Below are 19,107 nucleotides of genomic sequence, written 5' to 3'. Positions count from 1 at the left end.
ACCCTCACATCCTGGGCGTCTTGACTCAAGCAGTCTTCGAATTGCACATGCTGCAGGCATCCAGCCTTTGGTCTTGGGCCTCTTTCAAGTTGGAGGTCCTTGCTGTCAACTGATAAAGGCCTGCCCAGTTGCCATCAACATGGCTGAGACAACCTCAGTGGCCTAGGTTTTTCTTTCTTGTTGATGCTTCATCATTTTTGGCTTCTTGAGAAACAAAATCTTGCACTGTTTGGGGTACGAGGAAGTCAGTCGTTCTTGAAGACAAACTGCCAAGGAGGTGATTCAGCACAAATCTAATTTTTTCCCCATTCCAGATAAAACCTTTGTACCAATAGTGCCCTTAAAGCCGAAAATTGCCATTGTAATTGTACAGGTTTCTCCTCAAGGTTTTCCAGTGGTTTGCTATATTACTCTTGTGGGACGCACAAAACATGTCCAGTTTTGGAAAACTTAACCCAAATCAGCATTATTTTTCAAGGTTAATTAGAGCAATCATGAGCTTATTTAAGTGGTGTTTTGTTGTTCCATTGATTAAGATAGTTTACAAGTGGACTTTCTTTAGAAAGAACCATAAGGGAAAACTTGTCCAAAAGAGATAATTTTTCAAAATAACCTTCCTTAGTTGTGCGTGCCGCTTGGAAAGGATAGGTCTTTTGGAATCAGCTCAAGACGCCTCAGAATAAGTTTAATTATGCCCAAAACAAGTCTTAGAACGTTTCCATCCTTTGCTGGTGTACACACTACCAAATAGAATTACTAAACTCAACAAAGGCCAACATTGCCCTGGGAACACCAATGGTGAAGCATTCAAAGACGGTGCGGTTGTGTTTGTTTTCGCTTTGCCTGGCTTGGGTCTATAATGACTCCTTTCTTCCCCATTGTGCAGACAGAGTCACAACTCTCCTCAGTTGGACACAGACTAAAAAGCAACTGGAAAAGGCCTCAGATACAAAAGGAACCTTGGAAACAGACCAGGGCCGGAGAGCGGGCTAAGCACGTGTAAACTGACTCTCTAGGAGACCTGAGATCCAGGGCTGCCGTCCCTGAGTTGGTAAGAGCTGCTTAATTGGCTGAACACCGTAAATGCAAATTAGCCAAGCAGTGCGTACTGGGGAGGCTTTGTAATTTAGCTTGTCACTGAGTGGAAAATCAAACAAGTTTCCAGTTCAGTAACTCTGCAGGGATTTTCTCTCTAACCACACAGAAACAGCAGAGGCTTAAATCTTCATTACGATAAAGTGTAGGGGTGATGGGCTGAAGCCACGTAAATCATTTTCAAGTTTCTGTTTGCCTGGTTTTGCTTCTAATATAATCAATCATTTATTTATTTATTTATTTATTTATTTATTTATTTATTTATTTATTTGAGATATCGCCTTGTTTTGCTTCTAATATAATCAATCATATTTATTTATTTATTTATTTATTTAAGATATCGCCTGGTTTTGCTTCTAATATAATCAATCATATTTATTTATTTATTTATTTATTTATTTATTTATTTATTTATTTGAGATATCGTCTCCATGGGTTGAATGGTGTTTGCCAAGGAGCTGTGGTCATATCAGAACCTATGAGTGTGATTTTTTTCTTTTTTTTTTGTAAAAGTCTGTGGGGTAGGTCACTCTGTATGGATTACCCGATGGGAAGGCATGTCAAGACTGATTAGAGTCTGGCTTGAGGTAGCTGCCGTCGAGAAACACTTGGGCCCACGTGAAACGGAACAAGGTAGGCAACTGCTCTCCTTGGAGGCTCCAGAGAGAGAGAGAGAGAGAGAGAGAGAGAGAGAGAGGCTCTGACGATTCCTCAATTCAGTTCCTGAATCTGACAATCTTTGGAGAACGAAGATCTGTTGTTGTTTTAAGCCAAGACTACTGTGATGACTTGCTAGGGGCCTAATATAGTCACCAAGCCCAGTGGCAGTCTGTGTTGGGCCAGAGAGAGTTGAAGCACCTAACTCTAGAGAAAGAAAGTACAAACATGTATTCTGTGGGGTGTGTGTGTGTGTGTGTGTGTGTGTGTGTGTGTGTGTGTGTACACTGCCATAACAAAACACCACAGAGTTGTGGTTTTAACCAAAGGATGGTATTATTTTTCATCATCACTGCTCAAAAGCCCCAAACCAAGATGTCAACCATATAGATTTCCTGGTTAATCTTTGGTTTGTAAGCAGCTGTCAGCTCTGTGCATGCCCATGTCTTATCAATGTGACTCTCGGGGGAAGAAGAGGACGACAAACTCACTAGTTTCTCTTTTTGTGAAGGCATCGATCTCACCACTAGACTCCCTGTTCCATCACTCTGTCTAGCCTAATTACCTCCAAAGGGCCTCATCTTCAAGTACTGCCAACGAGGGGAGGCTTTCCTCAGATTGGAAGAACACAGTCACCGTGTCATCATGTAAGGCAAGCAAACAGAGTGGGTGCTGCTCTTAGAGTTAGAGCACTGTCAGTAGATGGCAGTCTTTAGTGTTGGCCTTGGAACACACTGGGCATTCGAGGCGAGTGACTTGTGCCAATAGGCCATGCGTCCACAGGGGAGACAAAGGAAGGGGAAAGAGCAGAGGGCCCGTCTGCAGCAGGTTAGCGCAATAGAATTGCCCTGTGTGCTTGTGTTCAGGTGACCATCAAGGGGGATGAGGAAAGGGTCAGCTCTAGTCCAGTGTGGTACTGTATGAGCCTTTGGGGACTGTCGGGCAAGGTGACACACATATAAGTAAACACCCAACACTATTTCATAGCTCTGGAGTGCACAAATCAGAAACCAAGATACGGGCAGGGCCACACCCCCTCTGGGATGGCTGTAGTGGGGATATTTCATCGGCTCTCTTTACCTTCTAACGGGACGTTCACCCACAGCTCAGTTGCATATCACATGATCTCTTAACCGTTGACTGTTTAACTCTCTGCGTCTATCATGGTCCTATCTGAAAATGAGATATCATCCTGAGGCAGGGGGACAATAGGACTTCAGCAGGTGTGCGAAGGTGCAATTCAACTCATCCAACAAATCCTAAGGAAAGCATACAGTGCCAGTGGGAATCTGATGGGTGGGTCATGGAAGGGTAGAAATAAAACACATCAACCCCAGGGATGTCTACGGTAGCTCGCAAAGCCCTGAAGACCAAGATGTAACTCATTAGGGGCAGTGCACAGACAGATGCCACGGTGCTAGGACAGGCTCTCGGGAACAGATCAAACTCTGGGACTGAAGGAATAAGAGGAGGAAAACGTCAAGTCTGGGAGCAAAGATCTCGTACTCCTCAAATTATTGGGAGATCTGAGGTGACATATGTCAGTGACGACTGCAGACACTCTCCAGAGAATGGGGCTGAGACAGGCTGAGGTGGTGCCCCTCTTGGAAAGAGTCACTTCTACAACATGTAGCACGCTATAGTCTTATGTGTAGCCTTATTTCTGAAGAGAAAGTCTGGAGCCTTTACCTGCATTTTAGTTAATTCCAAATTCCAGAAATCAATGGGAAATCAAGGACTACACAGAATGGCTGGGGAACAGCCCCACCTCAAGCTCTGAAGTCTGGTTCTTGAGAAACTGTCTTACAGAAACGAGGCTGGCCCCCTTATGCGTTCCCAACCTCCTTCAAGAAAGATGCATATTTCTGTCAGAAGGATCATCAGTCTTTATCCTAAATCAGATACCGAGCTCGAAGGGAATTTACTCAGTGAGTAAGGAGCAGAAACTCATACAGCTTCATGTATGACTTATAGCTGTCGTGGTAATGCATGTAAATCCAGGCATTATTGTCAATTTGCATAATGATTACAAATGGCGCAATTTCTCAATGCACGTTTGGTCTTTCAATGTTAGAGTGGAAGGGCCCTGAAGTAGCAACTGTGTGAGCAGAACAAAAACCAGTTTCAGCTACCAGGCTTAGCTAGACTTAGTGATTCAGCCATCTAACACCGTCTTAGGGGCACTGTTAGAAGTAGGAGCATTTTCCCTCTTCCGTTTCAGTAACTATGAACACAAAATAGTAGAGAATTTGAAGACTGTTATGTGAACGTCAGCTGTACCCACAGTCGGGAGTATTTACTTCCCAGAAAACTGCGAAGAAATCACCCTCAATCTGAGGCCACTGTGGGCTATGAAGATTTGAGAATGGACTGGGGGATGTCAGGGGGGAAGGAAACCCAACCAGTGTGGGCCCTTGGCTGAGCAAATGTTAGTCTGTGACATACAGCTCAAGTGTGGGATACGAACATCCGGGCACTTCCCAATCAGTCAGGCACGGACAGTAAGAGTGGCGCCAAGGATATTGCAATACAACTAATGGTGTTCTTAGAATAAAGATGTACGGAAAATGTTTATTAAGAGTGAAAGACCTAAATATTTCTTCTAACCCTGGCACAATGGCTGTGTTTATGTGTCTGCTCGGCAAGGCTGTGGTGCCCAGGTGCCTGACCACAAAGCAAGCTAGGGCTCGTTAGGAAGTTGGTAGATGAAGTTGCGATGAACTCAATGGATTCAGGGTAGATTGCTATTTGTACAAACGGCAGGCCTTATCCAATCAGTTAACTGAATTCAGAAGGAAAACAACTTCCTCATGGAGGAGGGAATTCCGCTCCCTCCTGCCTTCAGACCTGTCTGTGGTTTACCAGCTGGACAGCCTCCCCTGAAGCCTAGACTTCCTAGTTTCCGTAAGCTCGTTCACTAAGACAACCCGCTCTCTAGGTAGTCCTGTGGCTTCCAGGCACACATCCCGTCGGGTTTCTGGAGAACCCGAGTAGACAGATGTGGTAAAGCCTGCTGGCCCGTGCTCCACAGGAAGCCCAGTGTTGCTCACAGGAGGAGTACTAGCTGAAGACAATTCCTGATTGCACGCCTTGAGGAAAATTTAATTCCCCTGCCCTTCTCTCGGTAAATACTGTTAGTAGCTTCCACCCAAAGCACTAACCAAAGCGCACGTCACCACACTCTTTGGGGACTGGCCAGTTCTTGCTCAGTGGGAAATCACTAGTCTAGTTCAACCTACCTGTTTTGTAGGTAAAGAAACTGAGGTTTGAAAAGTGTTACCTCCCCAACACTGACTTATTAGTGGTCAAAGAAATGGAAATCTTTACATACAATGTTATGAATTAAATTTAAATGTTCACTCATACATTGAACGCATAAAAGCCTGGCACATGGTAAAGCGAACATTTAGCGTGCAAAGTGGACAATTCTGTTTTACATATCTGAATAGTTTTTTTAGGCCACTACACGAATTGCTTATGGTTTGGCCCTCGCAGTCTCCCACCGTTGTCCAGGAACATGGCTGTCCCTCATTTAGGGCAAATTAGTCACATTAGCTTGTGACCCGTCCTTCTTTAGTAGTGCCAAGAAATTGCCTTGCAGTGGGAGAGGGCAGAGGCAGGGCCAGAGAGGAGCAGAATCGAGACATGAAGGGGCTTTCTCAGGGATCTGGCTTGGCCTTCCAGCCGTTCCTGAAAGTCACTCAACTCTTTCTTTGCTCCCGCCAAATACATTAATATCCTCTCAAGAAAGACTCTTTTACTTGGGCAAAAGTTGATTAGAATTATGTTTTCATTACAAAAAAAAAAACACTCTTTTTATTTATAAACCAGAAAATGGCACTGAACTTCAAAATGACCATGCAATTCTGAGACAGTGGGATATTTACACTCTTGTTTGATGGCCTGCACCGTGAGTCCCCAGCAGAGGTCCTGACCCTCAGCTGCACTCTAAGGTGTTTTGATGATGAAGGTTCCCCAGAGGCCTCGGGTTTGAGCACTTGGTCCCCCAGCTGGTGGTGCTGTTTGACAGGGCAATGGGACCTTCAGGAGGGTGAGCTTTGCTGGAAGATGTACAACCCCAGGGACCAGCTTTGAGAGATTTTACAACTCGGTCCCCACTTCCTTTGTCTCTCTGCTTCCTCAATGCCCAGTCTCCCACATAGTTCTGCTGCCTCCCCCACCAGGACAGTTGTGAGTGGAAAACTCCTTTCTTTCCTAGCTTGTTTTGTTTTTTTTTCAAGGTTTTTTTTTTTTTTTTTTTTTTTTTTTTTTATCACACAGACACACAGAAAGGTATGGCCAAACCACACATACCATGATTTTATCTGCACCACAATATTCATCCGGCTATTCATTTTTACAGAATTTTGGCTCATTATTAATATTTAACAGTTTTCCTCCTTCCAGTGACAAACTTTCTGAAATGACATTCTTTCTTTAGACCCCACCCCACCCCCGGAATGCAATTGAATTTCTGTTATTTGAGATGTAACACTGTGTGTGTGGGGGGTGACACTGGTACTTTCATAGGCACCAGGGGGAAATAGATAACTGGCCAGGCTTTCTGTGAGATTTATCAAGGCAGGTTGTGGTTAGGGGGCTTTGCATTTGGTGATGAGTGAGACCCACAGGCCAATGAGAAGCCTCCATGTGTAATGGGTCTTGTTACCAATAACCTGAGTTGGATCATCAGGCTCTAAATGATGAAGGGGAGAACTGACTTGTGGAAGTTGTCTTCTTATCTACGTATACATGTGTATACACACACACACACACACACACACTCACACACTCACACAAACTCACACTCACACACTCACACTCACACACTCACACACACATTCTCACACACACACTCACACACACACTCACACACACACTCACACACACACTCATACACTCAACAGACACAATCACACACTCACATACACTCACACACACAAACTCACACTCACACACTCACATACACTCACACACACAAACTCACACTCACACACACACTCACATACACTCTCACACTCACACAATCACTCACACACACATTCTCACCCCCCCTCACACACACACCCTCACACACTCACACACTGATACACACTCACACACACACACTGATACACACACACACACTGATACACACTCACACACTCATACACACTCACACACTCATAATAAAGAATTGTTTGCTATATGAAAAAGAAGACAAACATTTGGAGATTCTTTTTACCCCCAAACTCCCTGAATAAACATCCACAGCCAGACTATTGTTGGCCTCTGTTAACTAAAGCGGTTCTCGGATGGTGAAGAAAAAGAAGAAATGGGAAAAATAAATTAGATAAAACCAGCTACTTTAATGGGAAAGAGAATTTAGACTTAAAAAGAAAGCTACCAAATTTAGAAAGATCGCAGTCTTCCCATTTATCCCGGATCATGGCTCAGTGCAGATGCCGCAGAGCCTGACGCGTGTAAGACTTCTGAGAGCTGAGAGCCACGGTGAGGCAAAGCAAGGACCCAGTCTGTTCCACCCATTAGCTCATTTCTGCTTGTGCAGGCGCATGGTCTCATACTCTGTGTGCTTCAAGGGAAGGGAGTGTGGATGGTGTCCTTTGTCTCCACAAATCTTGAGCACCTCTCCCTCTCCCTCTCCCTCTCCCTCTCCATCTCCCTCTCCCTCTCCCTCTCCCTCTCCCTCTCCACCCCCCCCCCCAGGTTTTCAAAGGAAAGAAACTCCACAGGGCAACAAGCATTCAACAGCATTGCTTGCAATCCTAGCTTAGCGAGCACCCTGCTCTCGGCTGTCACACACCTAAGAAATACAGGGGTGGATGCCCGCCACCCACCCTGACTGCCATCTGCAGTCTACAGTCCATGTCACCTGGAAACAACAGAGTCCCTGGAAGGTAAGTTCGACGCCAGGGATCGGTTTGCTTTTAATCCTCCCTCCTCCTGACTGTGCGTGATTTTTCAAAGATGGCCCCTCTTGGTCCCATCTCCTCACCTTTGAACCCATTCCTGTACTTTCCCTGCCTGAATTTGAGCTCTCTGCACTCTCCCCTTTTTGCCAATAGCAGAGGCTCCTTGATCTAGCCCAGAAGTTAAGATGGCTCTGACATGATCAGTGCCCCCTGCTTAGCAGAATTAACCTGGTGAGCAGGGAAATGGTCCCAGTGCAAACCTGACCATTCCCACAGCCTGCCAATCACAGAAGGGAGAAAATGCCTTATTACTCACCTCAAACTGAAGAGAGAATTTATAGTCAGAGTCCTTGGCCATGTCCTTGATGTAAGAATCAAAATCGTCCAGCTGAACAGGGCTTTGTCAAACACAAAGAGAGGAATGTGTCAAAATCAACATAGTGGGTGGCATATTGGTCAACACCACACCCGTGTAATTGGTTAGCACCACACCTGTGAACTTTTCTCGGCAAGAATGGGACTTTCACTTTTCTGGAGTGAACACTCACTGTTACTACATTCTTTAAGTAAGGCTGTCGGTTGGTGATATGGTTTTAGAAAAGGTATGTATTCACTAAGCTTCCTGGACACTAAGAATTAAACTAAATGTGAAGTGTAAATCTGGGAGTCTCTAGTTGTTTTCTGTATTTTCTGAAGCTATATTTTTCCCTCCACACCCAGCCTTTCCTTCTGGGCAGGGTCTACACATCGGGCCTACGCTTTAGTCTTGTGACATGTTCAGCTTCTCCCCTCTGTCTGCAGCCCCACATCCCATTAGCAACTGCACAGCAGGGGTCAGGCATTTGGTTAAAGCTGTTGGCTAGCTAATCTACCTGGTAGGTTAATTTGTAACATTTATTTATGCTAAAATTTTAGTAGATCATAAGGGGATTAAAGTTCTTGGAGCTCCTACTAAACTCCAGTGTTTTACATCAGAACTTATAGAAGATCATAAACACATGGTCCGTCATAAGACATACTGACATGCTTGGTGGTTCCCCGAGAGCCAAGGATGGCTGGGATATAGCTTAGTGGCCTGCCTAACATGTGCAAAGCTTCACCTTCGATGTCCTCTTTGGCAGAACCATGCACACTTAAGGGAAGGAAGTGAGGAATCTGCCATCCACCACTGGGTAGTAGACGACTGGCAAGAGCCCAGGTAGAGCAAGTTCTATCTCAGAGGAGTCCCCACTTTAACCTTTTGCTCTTTCCAAAATACCAGCTAAGGATGGACTTGAATGTCTGACACACTCTGTTAGAGCTGCTTTCTCTGCTGGGCGTTGCTGTAGTGAGGCACTGATCTTAAAGCTGGGTTTGACACTTCGAAACTGTCAGTCATTAGGAAACCAGGAGCTGGCTGTAGTGCTGGTCTGATGTTGCTTGCATTGCAGTGCTAGACGTTGGTCTCGAAGGCCTGGTTGCCCCCAGAGAGTCTGTGGGTAGACCCAAGTGACACTGTGTAACTTCATCCTCCAAGTTATTCCTAATTGGTGAGTAACGATGCCTACGGCCTATAGCTGGGCAGAATTGAGATAGGTGGGGCTTGTGTTTTCCCAGGTTCGTGGGAGACCACGAACAGAAATGAAGGTAGAGAGAGAAGACACCATAGGGTAAGAATCTTAAAATCGTGGCCATGAGAGTTGGCTAATTGGAGCTAAGAGCAGCCCAGACGAAACATGGCCAATCCTTCAGTGAGGTTCTTGGAAGGAAAATAGACAAAATAGCACAGAGGATGGATATCTGCCCAGCTCTAGTGTTGATAAAGGCTTATTATAAATTGAAGGTCTCACATGTCTTTTATCTGGGAATTAAATAATCAAAGGCTGGGTAGAAGTGCCTGATTGAGATTAAATGTTTCCACAACTCATAAGAGCACGTTTAGTGGAGGCAGACCATGTATATGAGCAAGAAGAAGCAGAGAATGGAGAGGTAACACGGAGAAGAGGAGAGACCATTAGGAGGGAGGAGAGGGCATTTAAAGGATGGGGCAGAACAGAAGGGGTTGCATGAAGACAAGAGGAGGCTGACATCTGGGATCAGAGTCCAGATCTTTCCTCTTCTCCTTTCTGCGTGCAACTTGGAAGGAGACATCTCAGAGTGTCACCCATCCCAAACTATTGTCTCTTCTTGGCCAATTTTTGCCCCTCTCCTGCACCACCTGGTACATGTTAATGGAATACTAACTGACATTAGACAGACTTTGGAAAAATTATCTTACTGTGTCCTAAAATTATAATGCATTCAAGGCTAAAAATATATTTTATCTTAATGTTTCTTTTGAAATATCTGACAGACTTACATGTGTCTAGTTCTGTTTCTTTCTATCAGCAATAATGTCACCAGAGCGGCCTTGACTTTTTGTGGTAAAAATCGAGACTGAATTCTATTTAGAAAAAGTTCTATTCTTTATATATATATTGCAGGATTTTAATCAAGAAAAGGCCCGAAGCTAATAAACTCTTAAGTTTCTCAAGTCAACGGATGGTTAATTTCCACTCGCCGGAACCATTCTCTTATGACTTAACAGTTGAGGGGCTAAGTAAGAGCACAGGCTAGCTAATCATATTTCCTGATTATTATGAAGGATTTCAGAAGTAGTATTATCAAAGTATTAATTTTAGCACCAGCTAGAGTAAGAACCTTTCTCTGGAATAAATGTAGACTTTCAAAACATAGAATGACCAGAGCCTTCGTTTACCTTGATGTACACATTAGATGGCCATATGTTTGACATGCCACCTCTTGCAAGCTTTCTGTAAGTCCTAACAATCCGTTCTTTCTAAGGTCCCATACGGTAAGGACTGATGCTTTCTCCTGACATGGGTTCTGTGATAAGCATCTTTCCTGGTCCCCCCATCCCTGTGCATAAAGAATGTAGACTGTGCTTTTCCACACATAGCATCCTCCTCCTCCACAGTCCTTCTGTTGGGAAGCACGTTATCTTTTTTGTCCTCAGTTGCTGAAGTTGACACAGCCATGAGTTAACGGAGACTGGCATCTCAGCTAAGGGGCTGCCCAGATTAGACTGGTCTGAGTGTATGTATGCCTGTGGGGAGCTGTCTTGAATGCTAATTGCTGTAGCGGGTCCTACACCACTGTGGGTGGCACAGTGCTTCTCTGGCTTCTGTGGAATTTCTGGACAGGTGACTCTGTAGGAGCCACAGTGAGCCAGGAGGCAGATCTCCTCCGTGAGTTTCTTTTGCTTCAAGTTATCTTTTTGTTTGTTTGTTTGCTTGTTTGTTTTTGAGACTGGGAATGGGGCAGAGGTATCTATCTATGTAGCCCTGCCTGCCTGCCTTAGAACTTGTTATGTAGACCATGCTGGCCTAGAGCTCAGAGAGCTGCCTGCCTCTGCTTCCTGAGTGCTGGGGCTAAAGGTGTGTACCACTAAGCGTGGCTCCTGCTTGAGTTCTTGCCCTGGCTTCCCTCAGCATGGTACTGTAACCTGTGAGAAAAACCCTTTCCCCTCCTGACTTATTTGGGTCAGAGTGTTTTGTCACAGCAATAGGAAGGTTCCGATTTGGAAAGTTAAGGTCATCATGAAGGAAGTCTCTGAGGGCAACAGTGCTGTGGACTTACTTCGTCAGTTTCCTCTTCTTTAAGCCATTTTTACTCCTGAAAATTGGAAAAAAAAACACACACACACATTTATCAGGATAAAATGTTGGTCCATATGGTTAAACTTTAAACTTACTGTAATGTTAAAATTTATTTAATTTTCAATACTCTGGGCTTGTTAAATTTGTCCTCTGTGCATGAAAAGATAACAATTTCTGATTCACACTAAGAAAGGATTAGGTCTCAAGAACGCACCCGCGTTTTGTATTTCCCCCTTGCTGAAAACTGAGTTCTACAAACACAGCTGCTGACTCCTGGTGGTTACCTTAATAGGAAGTTTTATTAGCAACCCAAATATCCACTTCCTGATTCTAAAAACAAGAAAGAAGAATCTGGGGGGTTGGGGATTTAGCTCAGTGGTAGAGCGCTTGCCTAGCAAGCGCAAGGCCCTGGGTTCGGTCCCCAGCTCCGAAAAAAAAAAAAAAAAAGGAAAAAAAAAAAGAAAAAAAAAAAGAAAGAAGAATCTGGGGGTAAAGAACAAATACCAGGGAGGCAGAGGGCAGGATTCTTAGTTATAGGCTGAAATAACCTGTCATTTTCGGCAGGTGGTGTGGACTGTGTGACTGCTGGGGTCAGGGGTGCGACTCACACAATTCTATGTGCTCACAGTTTCAATAAACAGGAAGAAATGGACCTACCTCGTTTTCCTCCTTAGTTCATTAATAACCCACAAACTCAAACACAGGAAGTGTTAGTGTATGGTTCAGTTAATTACATTTGCTTAGGGCAATTCAGAGTGACAGTTTTCATACAGCAGGTAAAGGACTCAACCCAAGTTGCCTCACACCACGGTAGCAGCTGTTTGAAGTACACCGTCGTATTTTATCATCAGTACAAGTGGCGTGTGTTACCTCACTGAACCAGTGGTGGAATGAGAGTGGCTATAATCCATGTCACAGGTCTTTACACAGTTTAACAAAGGCACACACATTTTCAAAACTGCTAATAGAAAACAATCAGTTCTAGGTATAAGGACTTCATGTATCCAATTACTTATTTGTACATTAGAAGTGTAACCGTGTAGACGTCTCAGTTCCAGAAGGCCTATGACAGAATGCAGCAGTACCCTCTCCAAGCTTTCATAGTACATGGCACATGGCTACGTCTCATGGCGGGTAGCAGATACTTGTCCCACCTGCTAGATGCGTGTGCTCTTCAGGACTGACTGAGCACAGACAGTGGATGATGTAGCAGGTGACCAATGAACAATTGTTATGTTGAATTGAAGGAAACCGTCTTAAACTCATATTATCCTCACAATTTCACTTAGTAAGTTATGCAAATTACACCTCTTGTATAGTGTGTGTGTTTGATATGGTGTGCATGATTGTGGGGTGGTGGGGGTGGTGGTGGTGGTGTGTGTGTGTATAGTATGTGTGTGTGTATAGTATGTGTGTGTATGTGGTCTGTGTGTGGGAGAATGTGGTGTGTGTGTTTGGTATAGTGCAGTATGTGTGTGTGTGTGTGTGTGTGTGTGTGTGTGTGTGTGTGGTCTATGTGTATGAGAATGTGGTGTGTGTATTTGATATAGTGTGCATGTATGTGCAGTGTGTGTGTGTGTGTGTGTGTGTGTGTGTGTGTGCATGCGTGTGTGGTGTCCAATTGAAGGAAAAAGTCTTAAATTCCATATTACCTGCATAACTTCACTTAGTCAATTATGCGAATCACATATCCTGTGTTCTCTTTATTATATGTGGTTTTAAGGTAGGAGCAGGACTAGAAAATGGAAGAGAAAGGAGGTTGGGTTGAATACAGGAGACAAATGAACTCAAAAGTGAGAGATATACTTTGGGAAAAATGTCTTCCTGAGGGCTGGGGCTGGTTCAGCCAGTACCAAGTTTCGCTGACAGTTCTGAGAATCTAGGTCCAGCCCCGAAACTCAAGGCAGAAAAAGAGAACTGACTCCTGACTTCCACATGTTCACTGTGGTATGAGCCTGCAATCATAACACACACACACACACACACACACACACACACACACACACACACACACACACACATACACAGAGAGAGAGAGACCATACCCCCTCACAGAGAGAGAGAGACTATAACACACACACACACACACACACACACACACACACACACACACACAGAAAGAGAGAGAGACCATACCCCCCACACAGAGAGAGAGAGAGAGAGAGAGAGAGGAAGAGAGAGAGAGAGAAAGAGAGAGAGAGAGAGAGAGAGAGAGAGAGAGAGAGAGAGAGAGACCATATACCCCCCCCACACAGAGGCTTGCACCATTATATTCAATAAATGCCCACCAATGAAAGGTAAGACTATTTACTATTCTCAGACTGTCTAAAGCATTATGATAACTTGGCCCGTTTGTGAGGTCCTGTGAAGTGAGGCCTCTGGTCAGTGAGGAGGCAGTCAGGTCAGGGGTTATAGAGAGAGAAACATCCACGGTGGTATATGAAGTCTCTGGGTTTGGATAGCTTTTATTTCTTCTACTTCCAAATGAAGAGACCCCACATCCCTTTCCTGCTTCTCCCCTGCTTGCCCAGCCTCATCTTTGCCTTTTATTCTTAGACGTTAGAAGAAATACAAGCCTGCCCCATCAGTTAAAAAGCACCGATGTCAGGCACAGCTGTACCCCTTAGGAAGCTGGAACCTAGAGAAAGCTCTGCGGCTCCTCCTTGCTTCAGCTCTCATGGTGCTAAGTTAATGTCAGGAATGCTTCACAGCCCCTTTCACCAGAGCTTTAAGAAAGCAGAAGGCCAGGGCAGGTGCCTGACACCCTGCTAGGATCGGGAGACTGAGAGTGAACAAGAATCCTTTCCCACCCAAACAGACTGTAAAAGGGATCCAGCGCAAAGGAGTGTGTGCGGAAGAGAGATGCTGTACACATCCATGCTAAAAGCACGAGTCGCTGCTACTCCACAGCTCAGGAGGAACAAGACTCTCGGAGAACAGGTGCACATTTTTTTTTCCAATTCCATTTGCTATGGAGTGAACTTTCAATGTGATGTAAAATTCCCCCGAATAACTTGTATGGGGTGCTGTGGCCATGAGGGTCTGTGTATGATTTGTGGCTGCTTTCAATGCTCTGTTTAGATTCTGCTGAATGAGGAGTGCCCCTGTACTGGAAGGCTGTGGAAAGTGCCAAGATTGACTGACGGCAGGCCATGGCCACAGGGAGAGCATCTTTCTGCCTTTTCGAGTGCCGTGCCAAATGCACTACTGCAGGGAGTGAGGAGTGGAGAATTCCCTTATGAACATGTAGGTTAAGGCTTGACTGGCAGTTTACACTACACGTGATGGGGCCGGCTAGTGTGCACAGGTAACAGTGAAAGGATTGGGCAAAGTTTATGGCCTCTTTTTTTCAGTGATAAGGTTACTTAAACAACCAAAGGAACATCACCCATCAGACAGGCAGGCAGGCAGGCAGGCAGGCAGGCACGCGCACACACACACACACACACACACACACACACACACACACACACGTGCACACACACCAACACAAGAGAGACAGAAAGACACACAGAGAGACAGAGACAGACAGACACAGAGAAACATATACACTTCATTTTCTCCCTTTTTATTTATGGATGACAAGGTTAAAATCCAGAGTGGCTTAGAGGAATTATTCTAAGTTCTAAGAATATTCTAAGACCTTTAGGGACACATCAGTCTAAGGAAACCAACCACAGTACAGCCCATTCCTCAAAGGAGTCTGAGGCAACGACAGAGGTGTGGAATATGCGGTGATTAAGACAAAGTGTAGAACCCTAGAGGCCCCAGGTTCATACATGCAGCTTTCACATGCTAAACCAAAGCCACCATAAAACCTGAAAAAGGCCGTCTGTACCCTACTCCAAACGTAGCACACAGCGGCCATGTATACAGTTGAACACTGTCACTAAATGTCAGCTATGCTTAAAATGTCATTTAGAATCAGAGTAGAAGCAGGGGTGTCTGAGTACGGCATGCAGGTGGCTATGGCAGGGAGAAGAAGCAACAGTGAATTTAGTCCAGAGTAGGAGACACCCTCAGAGAGTCTGGCTCCAAGACCACTAAAGTCAGCAATCCTCGTAGAAGCCAATCTGATAGGGCACTAGTGCCAGACACACACATTCTGCCACCTGGCAAGGACTACATGATACTGTCTGACGGGATCTCTTGACTTCCCCCAGTCTTCTTGAGGCGTCCGAGGCTGGTAGCAAATCAACTGGAACCCATCTCTTCAAATCCCTGCTTCCGGGGGAAGCTTTGAAAGCCTGTGGGGGTGTACCTGTGCTGTCTGAGGCTGTGTTAACAAGGTGGATGAAATGCAATGACAAGCACATCCATGGGAGGCTTCGCAGACACAAGCAGAAGGAGGGGTTCGCAGATCGAGCAGTGGGGAATTCATTTTCTGGTTGCGATGTGTGGACGTTTTAGAATGTGACAACAGAGACTGGTCTCTTGTCTGGAACTGTCTCTTCTCACATTGAGGCAACTATTTACAACCTCAGGATTTTTCTTTTCTAAAAACAGTAGGGCATTTCATACCTCTGGGCTAGGGTTTCACACTACTCGATCAATACTGTCCATAGTGGACCTTGAGGGGTTGGCCATCTGTTCCTCAGTGGGCCCTTAAGAAAGACACTTAAATTGTGAACTGTAGAAAGTGAGAAGAGCTGAGTGTGTGTGTGTGTGTGTGTGTGTGTGTGTGTGTGTGTGTGTGTGTGTGATTTTTGTTAGTTTCCTGGAAGACTCTTTCTCTGATGGTTTTGGGGTAAAATAATTTTGGATTATTCAGTCTGAGCTGGGAAAGGGATGTGGCACTGTTCACAGCTTTCCTTTAACTGAAACCTGTGGTAGACACTCCAGTCACTACCTGCCTCCTAAGGTCAGTTGGGAGTTCTTTTGGATGGTGAACGGGGGTTTTGCTGAAAGGTAGTGCAGGTTTTCAAGGTCAAGGTGGAATTTACATGTACTGCTCATACCCAGAGACTATCTGATGCTAACTACAGGACTCACTGAGTTGACTGATGATGGTGAAGTCTTAACCTGAAAAGTGGGGACAGCCTTGCTAATGGTAGTGGGGTGTGGTTGTTCAAAGAACTTCCCTCTGGTATCTTTAAGAAAAAAAAAAGAACGTACGAATTTTGTAGTAACGATGGATACTGAGATCTTTTTCAATGCATCTTGATATCATAAATTAGGTCTCCTGTATCCCTTGTCCCCTCAGAGAACTGGAAGAATATTTGGCCAGTGGCTTCTGTGCACAAATAACTGTGGAGCTCTTCCTCCTTTTCTCCCTTCCCCAACCCTCTTTGTCCTCTCTGTCTCTTTGTGTCTCTCTGTCTGCCTGTCTCCCCTCCCCAACTACACACACGCACATACACAACCACACACACCACACACACACAACCACACACACACACACACACACACACACACACACACACACACACACACATAACCACTGTTCCATTCCATGAGATATATTTATTCCTTCCAAGCCTGCTTCATGTTGCCCACATTCCTGGTATCTGTTTATTATTTTCTATCTGAACCACCATGTGTAAACACATAAGAACAATAAACCATGTGTGTGTGTGTGTGTGTGTGTGTGTGTGTGTGTGTGTGTGATTTTTGTTAGTTTTCTAGAAGACTATTTCTCTGATGGTTTTGGGGTAAAATAATTTAGGATTCTTTGGCCTAAGAATTCAAGTTTATTTTCATAATTATTACCATTGTAGAATAACAAAAGCCAAGAAAAACATGCTTTAATACTTGATTATCCACGTGATTTTAGATATTAAAGAAAATAAAAGATTTAAAGAAGGTGCTCCCATTCTGTTCAGTGGAGAGAGATTTTCCAGGCTCAGAAACTGTATTTCTTAAACGATAGCTCATGATAGCGAGACACCCACTCTCCTTAGGGATATAATCTCTTTTCTTTTGGTTAAAGACTTTCCCTTTAAACTATGTGTACATGTGTGATTGTGAGAGTATGTACACACTAGTACATGTGCCTGAGGAGGGCACTGGATCTCCTGTGCTGGAGTTACAGGGGGTTGTGCGCTGTGCCCCGACCCTGTGGGTTCTGGGAATTGAACTTTTGTCCTCTGCAAGAGTAGCCTTAGCTTCTTAGCTGAGAGCTCAAAGTTCTGCCTTCCCATCTCTAAAAAAAGCTATCACACGCTGTGGACTGTGGGGGTATTAGGGATGATTGCACACAGGGAGGCTTCTATGCAGTTAGATATTAGTTAGATACATACGGAAGTGAGGTTGTTATGAAAGCAGAGGTCCCCAGATTCAGAGGCTGCTGCCTCATCCTTCCCACATTTACCTTCTTGGAAACAAGGAATTCTCTCATGTGTGGGGACAGGGGAAAAAAATGGGATTCGAAGACGGAAGGCCAACAGACCAACCCCATGATGTCACAAAGGACAAGAAACCTGGGACAGGAAAACTCGCAAGAGTAGTGCAAGATATTGAACTGAGAAGACACGGTAGGCATCTGGGTACCAGCCGCTCTCTCCATGCCTTTCCATGCACTCCGTCACAGCGCGTACCGAGGCTCGCAAGGAATCCGGCAAGGAGAAAGGGCTCCCTCAATGCATCGACCGTGTTGGTGTTTACTTTCTGCAAGCTGACTTTTAAAGACCGGTGTGTTGGGTAAATAGTAAAAAAAAAAAATGAAGTCACTTACCAAGGGTTAATATAAAATGCCAACAGATAGTCAGTCCACAGACATGAGGGCAGCAGGGTTAAGAAAGTAAAGACACTCCTACGCCTGTGAGCATTAATAAACAGATGCAAAGAGGAAAACGTGGTAAGGGTTAGCGATTCAGCCGTGTACAGATATCAGCAGTAAACTACCTGCCGGGGTTGACTCACGCCACCGTTAAATAGCATTCCCCTTCGTAGAGCTCTAACGGAAGGCTTAAAGGCTACGCTATTGACGAAGTTGGCTTCTGCTCACACGAGTCGTCATTGTAATCAGGGACAACTTTCAACTCGTCTGGCACCAATCCCTCTGCCATCAGGACATCTTAACTTCCACTTTGCTGGCTGAGGCTCGGTGGCTGCCTGGCCTGTTCTTTCCAGCCGCCGGCTCTTGCAACCTAACCTAATTTAAGGAGCCAGGTAGGGGAACGGCAGCTTGTATGAGTGGATAGAAGTGGTCAGGTCGCTTACGCGGGTTCCAGAGAGAACCAGGCTTCTGCACCACCTGATGTGACATTGAATAGGACTTCCAATCTGAACCTTAACCAGTTTCTAAAGCTGTTTCTTAAAGCACCAACTCGGGGGTTGGGGATTTAGCTCAGCGGTAGAGCGCTTGCCTAGCAAGCGCAAGGCCCTGGGTTCGGTCCCCAGCTCCGGGGGAAAAAAAAAAAAAAAAAAAAAGCACCAACTCAATTCGATCATCCAATGGTCTAGGGTTTTATCGTTGGTCCTTATCGGAATGAGTAAAGCATTAAGCAATCTTATTTTAATTCTTATTGACGTTAAATGTCTAATTGGAATCCATTGTCACGCATTCAGACAGCACTCAAGTCAGAGGAGCCATTCCCGTGGATTGAAAAATACCCTCGGTGCACCTGTAGTTGGTGTTAAAACTAGAAGGAAACTGTCATCTTGCCACTTCCCTTAGAACAATTCCCCACTGAGGTGTTGCATCTCACTCCCTCAGAATACGCTGTTGCCAGTGAAACTAAGCTTGCTAAAGGCTGCAGGCGGACTTTCTTGAGTTCATAGAAGTGGCCTGAAAGGAAACAGTTTCACTTCCCCAGATTGGTCCATAAGTCTTACAGGTTGTGACTGGCCATGAAATGTATTAA

The 19,107-nt window shown here is 44.9% G+C and overlaps 1 protein-coding gene across 6 annotated transcripts in view; it reads right to left on the bottom strand.

The window, feature by feature from the left end:
• The window catches only part of Ptpro (protein tyrosine phosphatase, receptor type, O), a 210,925-nt gene that overhangs the window by 21,869 nt on the left and 169,949 nt on the right, over nucleotides 1-19,107 (bottom strand). For 2 of the 6 annotated variants that reach the window (NM_017336.2, XM_087659078.1), the window contains 3 exon segments: nucleotides 7,981-8,062; nucleotides 11,283-11,318; nucleotides 17,976-18,059. In NM_017336.2, coding sequence (NP_059032.1) covers nucleotides 7,981-8,062; nucleotides 11,283-11,318; nucleotides 17,976-18,059 — 202 coding nt within the window. 6 annotated transcript variants of the gene reach the window in all.

This window comes from Rattus norvegicus, chromosome 4, assembly GCF_021556685.1.
Source record: "Rattus norvegicus strain SHRSP/BbbUtx chromosome 4, alternate assembly SHRSP_T2T, whole genome shotgun sequence".
NCBI lineage: Eukaryota > Metazoa > Chordata > Mammalia > Rodentia > Muridae > Rattus > Rattus norvegicus.
Note: the sequence above shows the minus strand (reverse complement) of the source record. Positions and strands in the feature narration are given on the sequence as shown.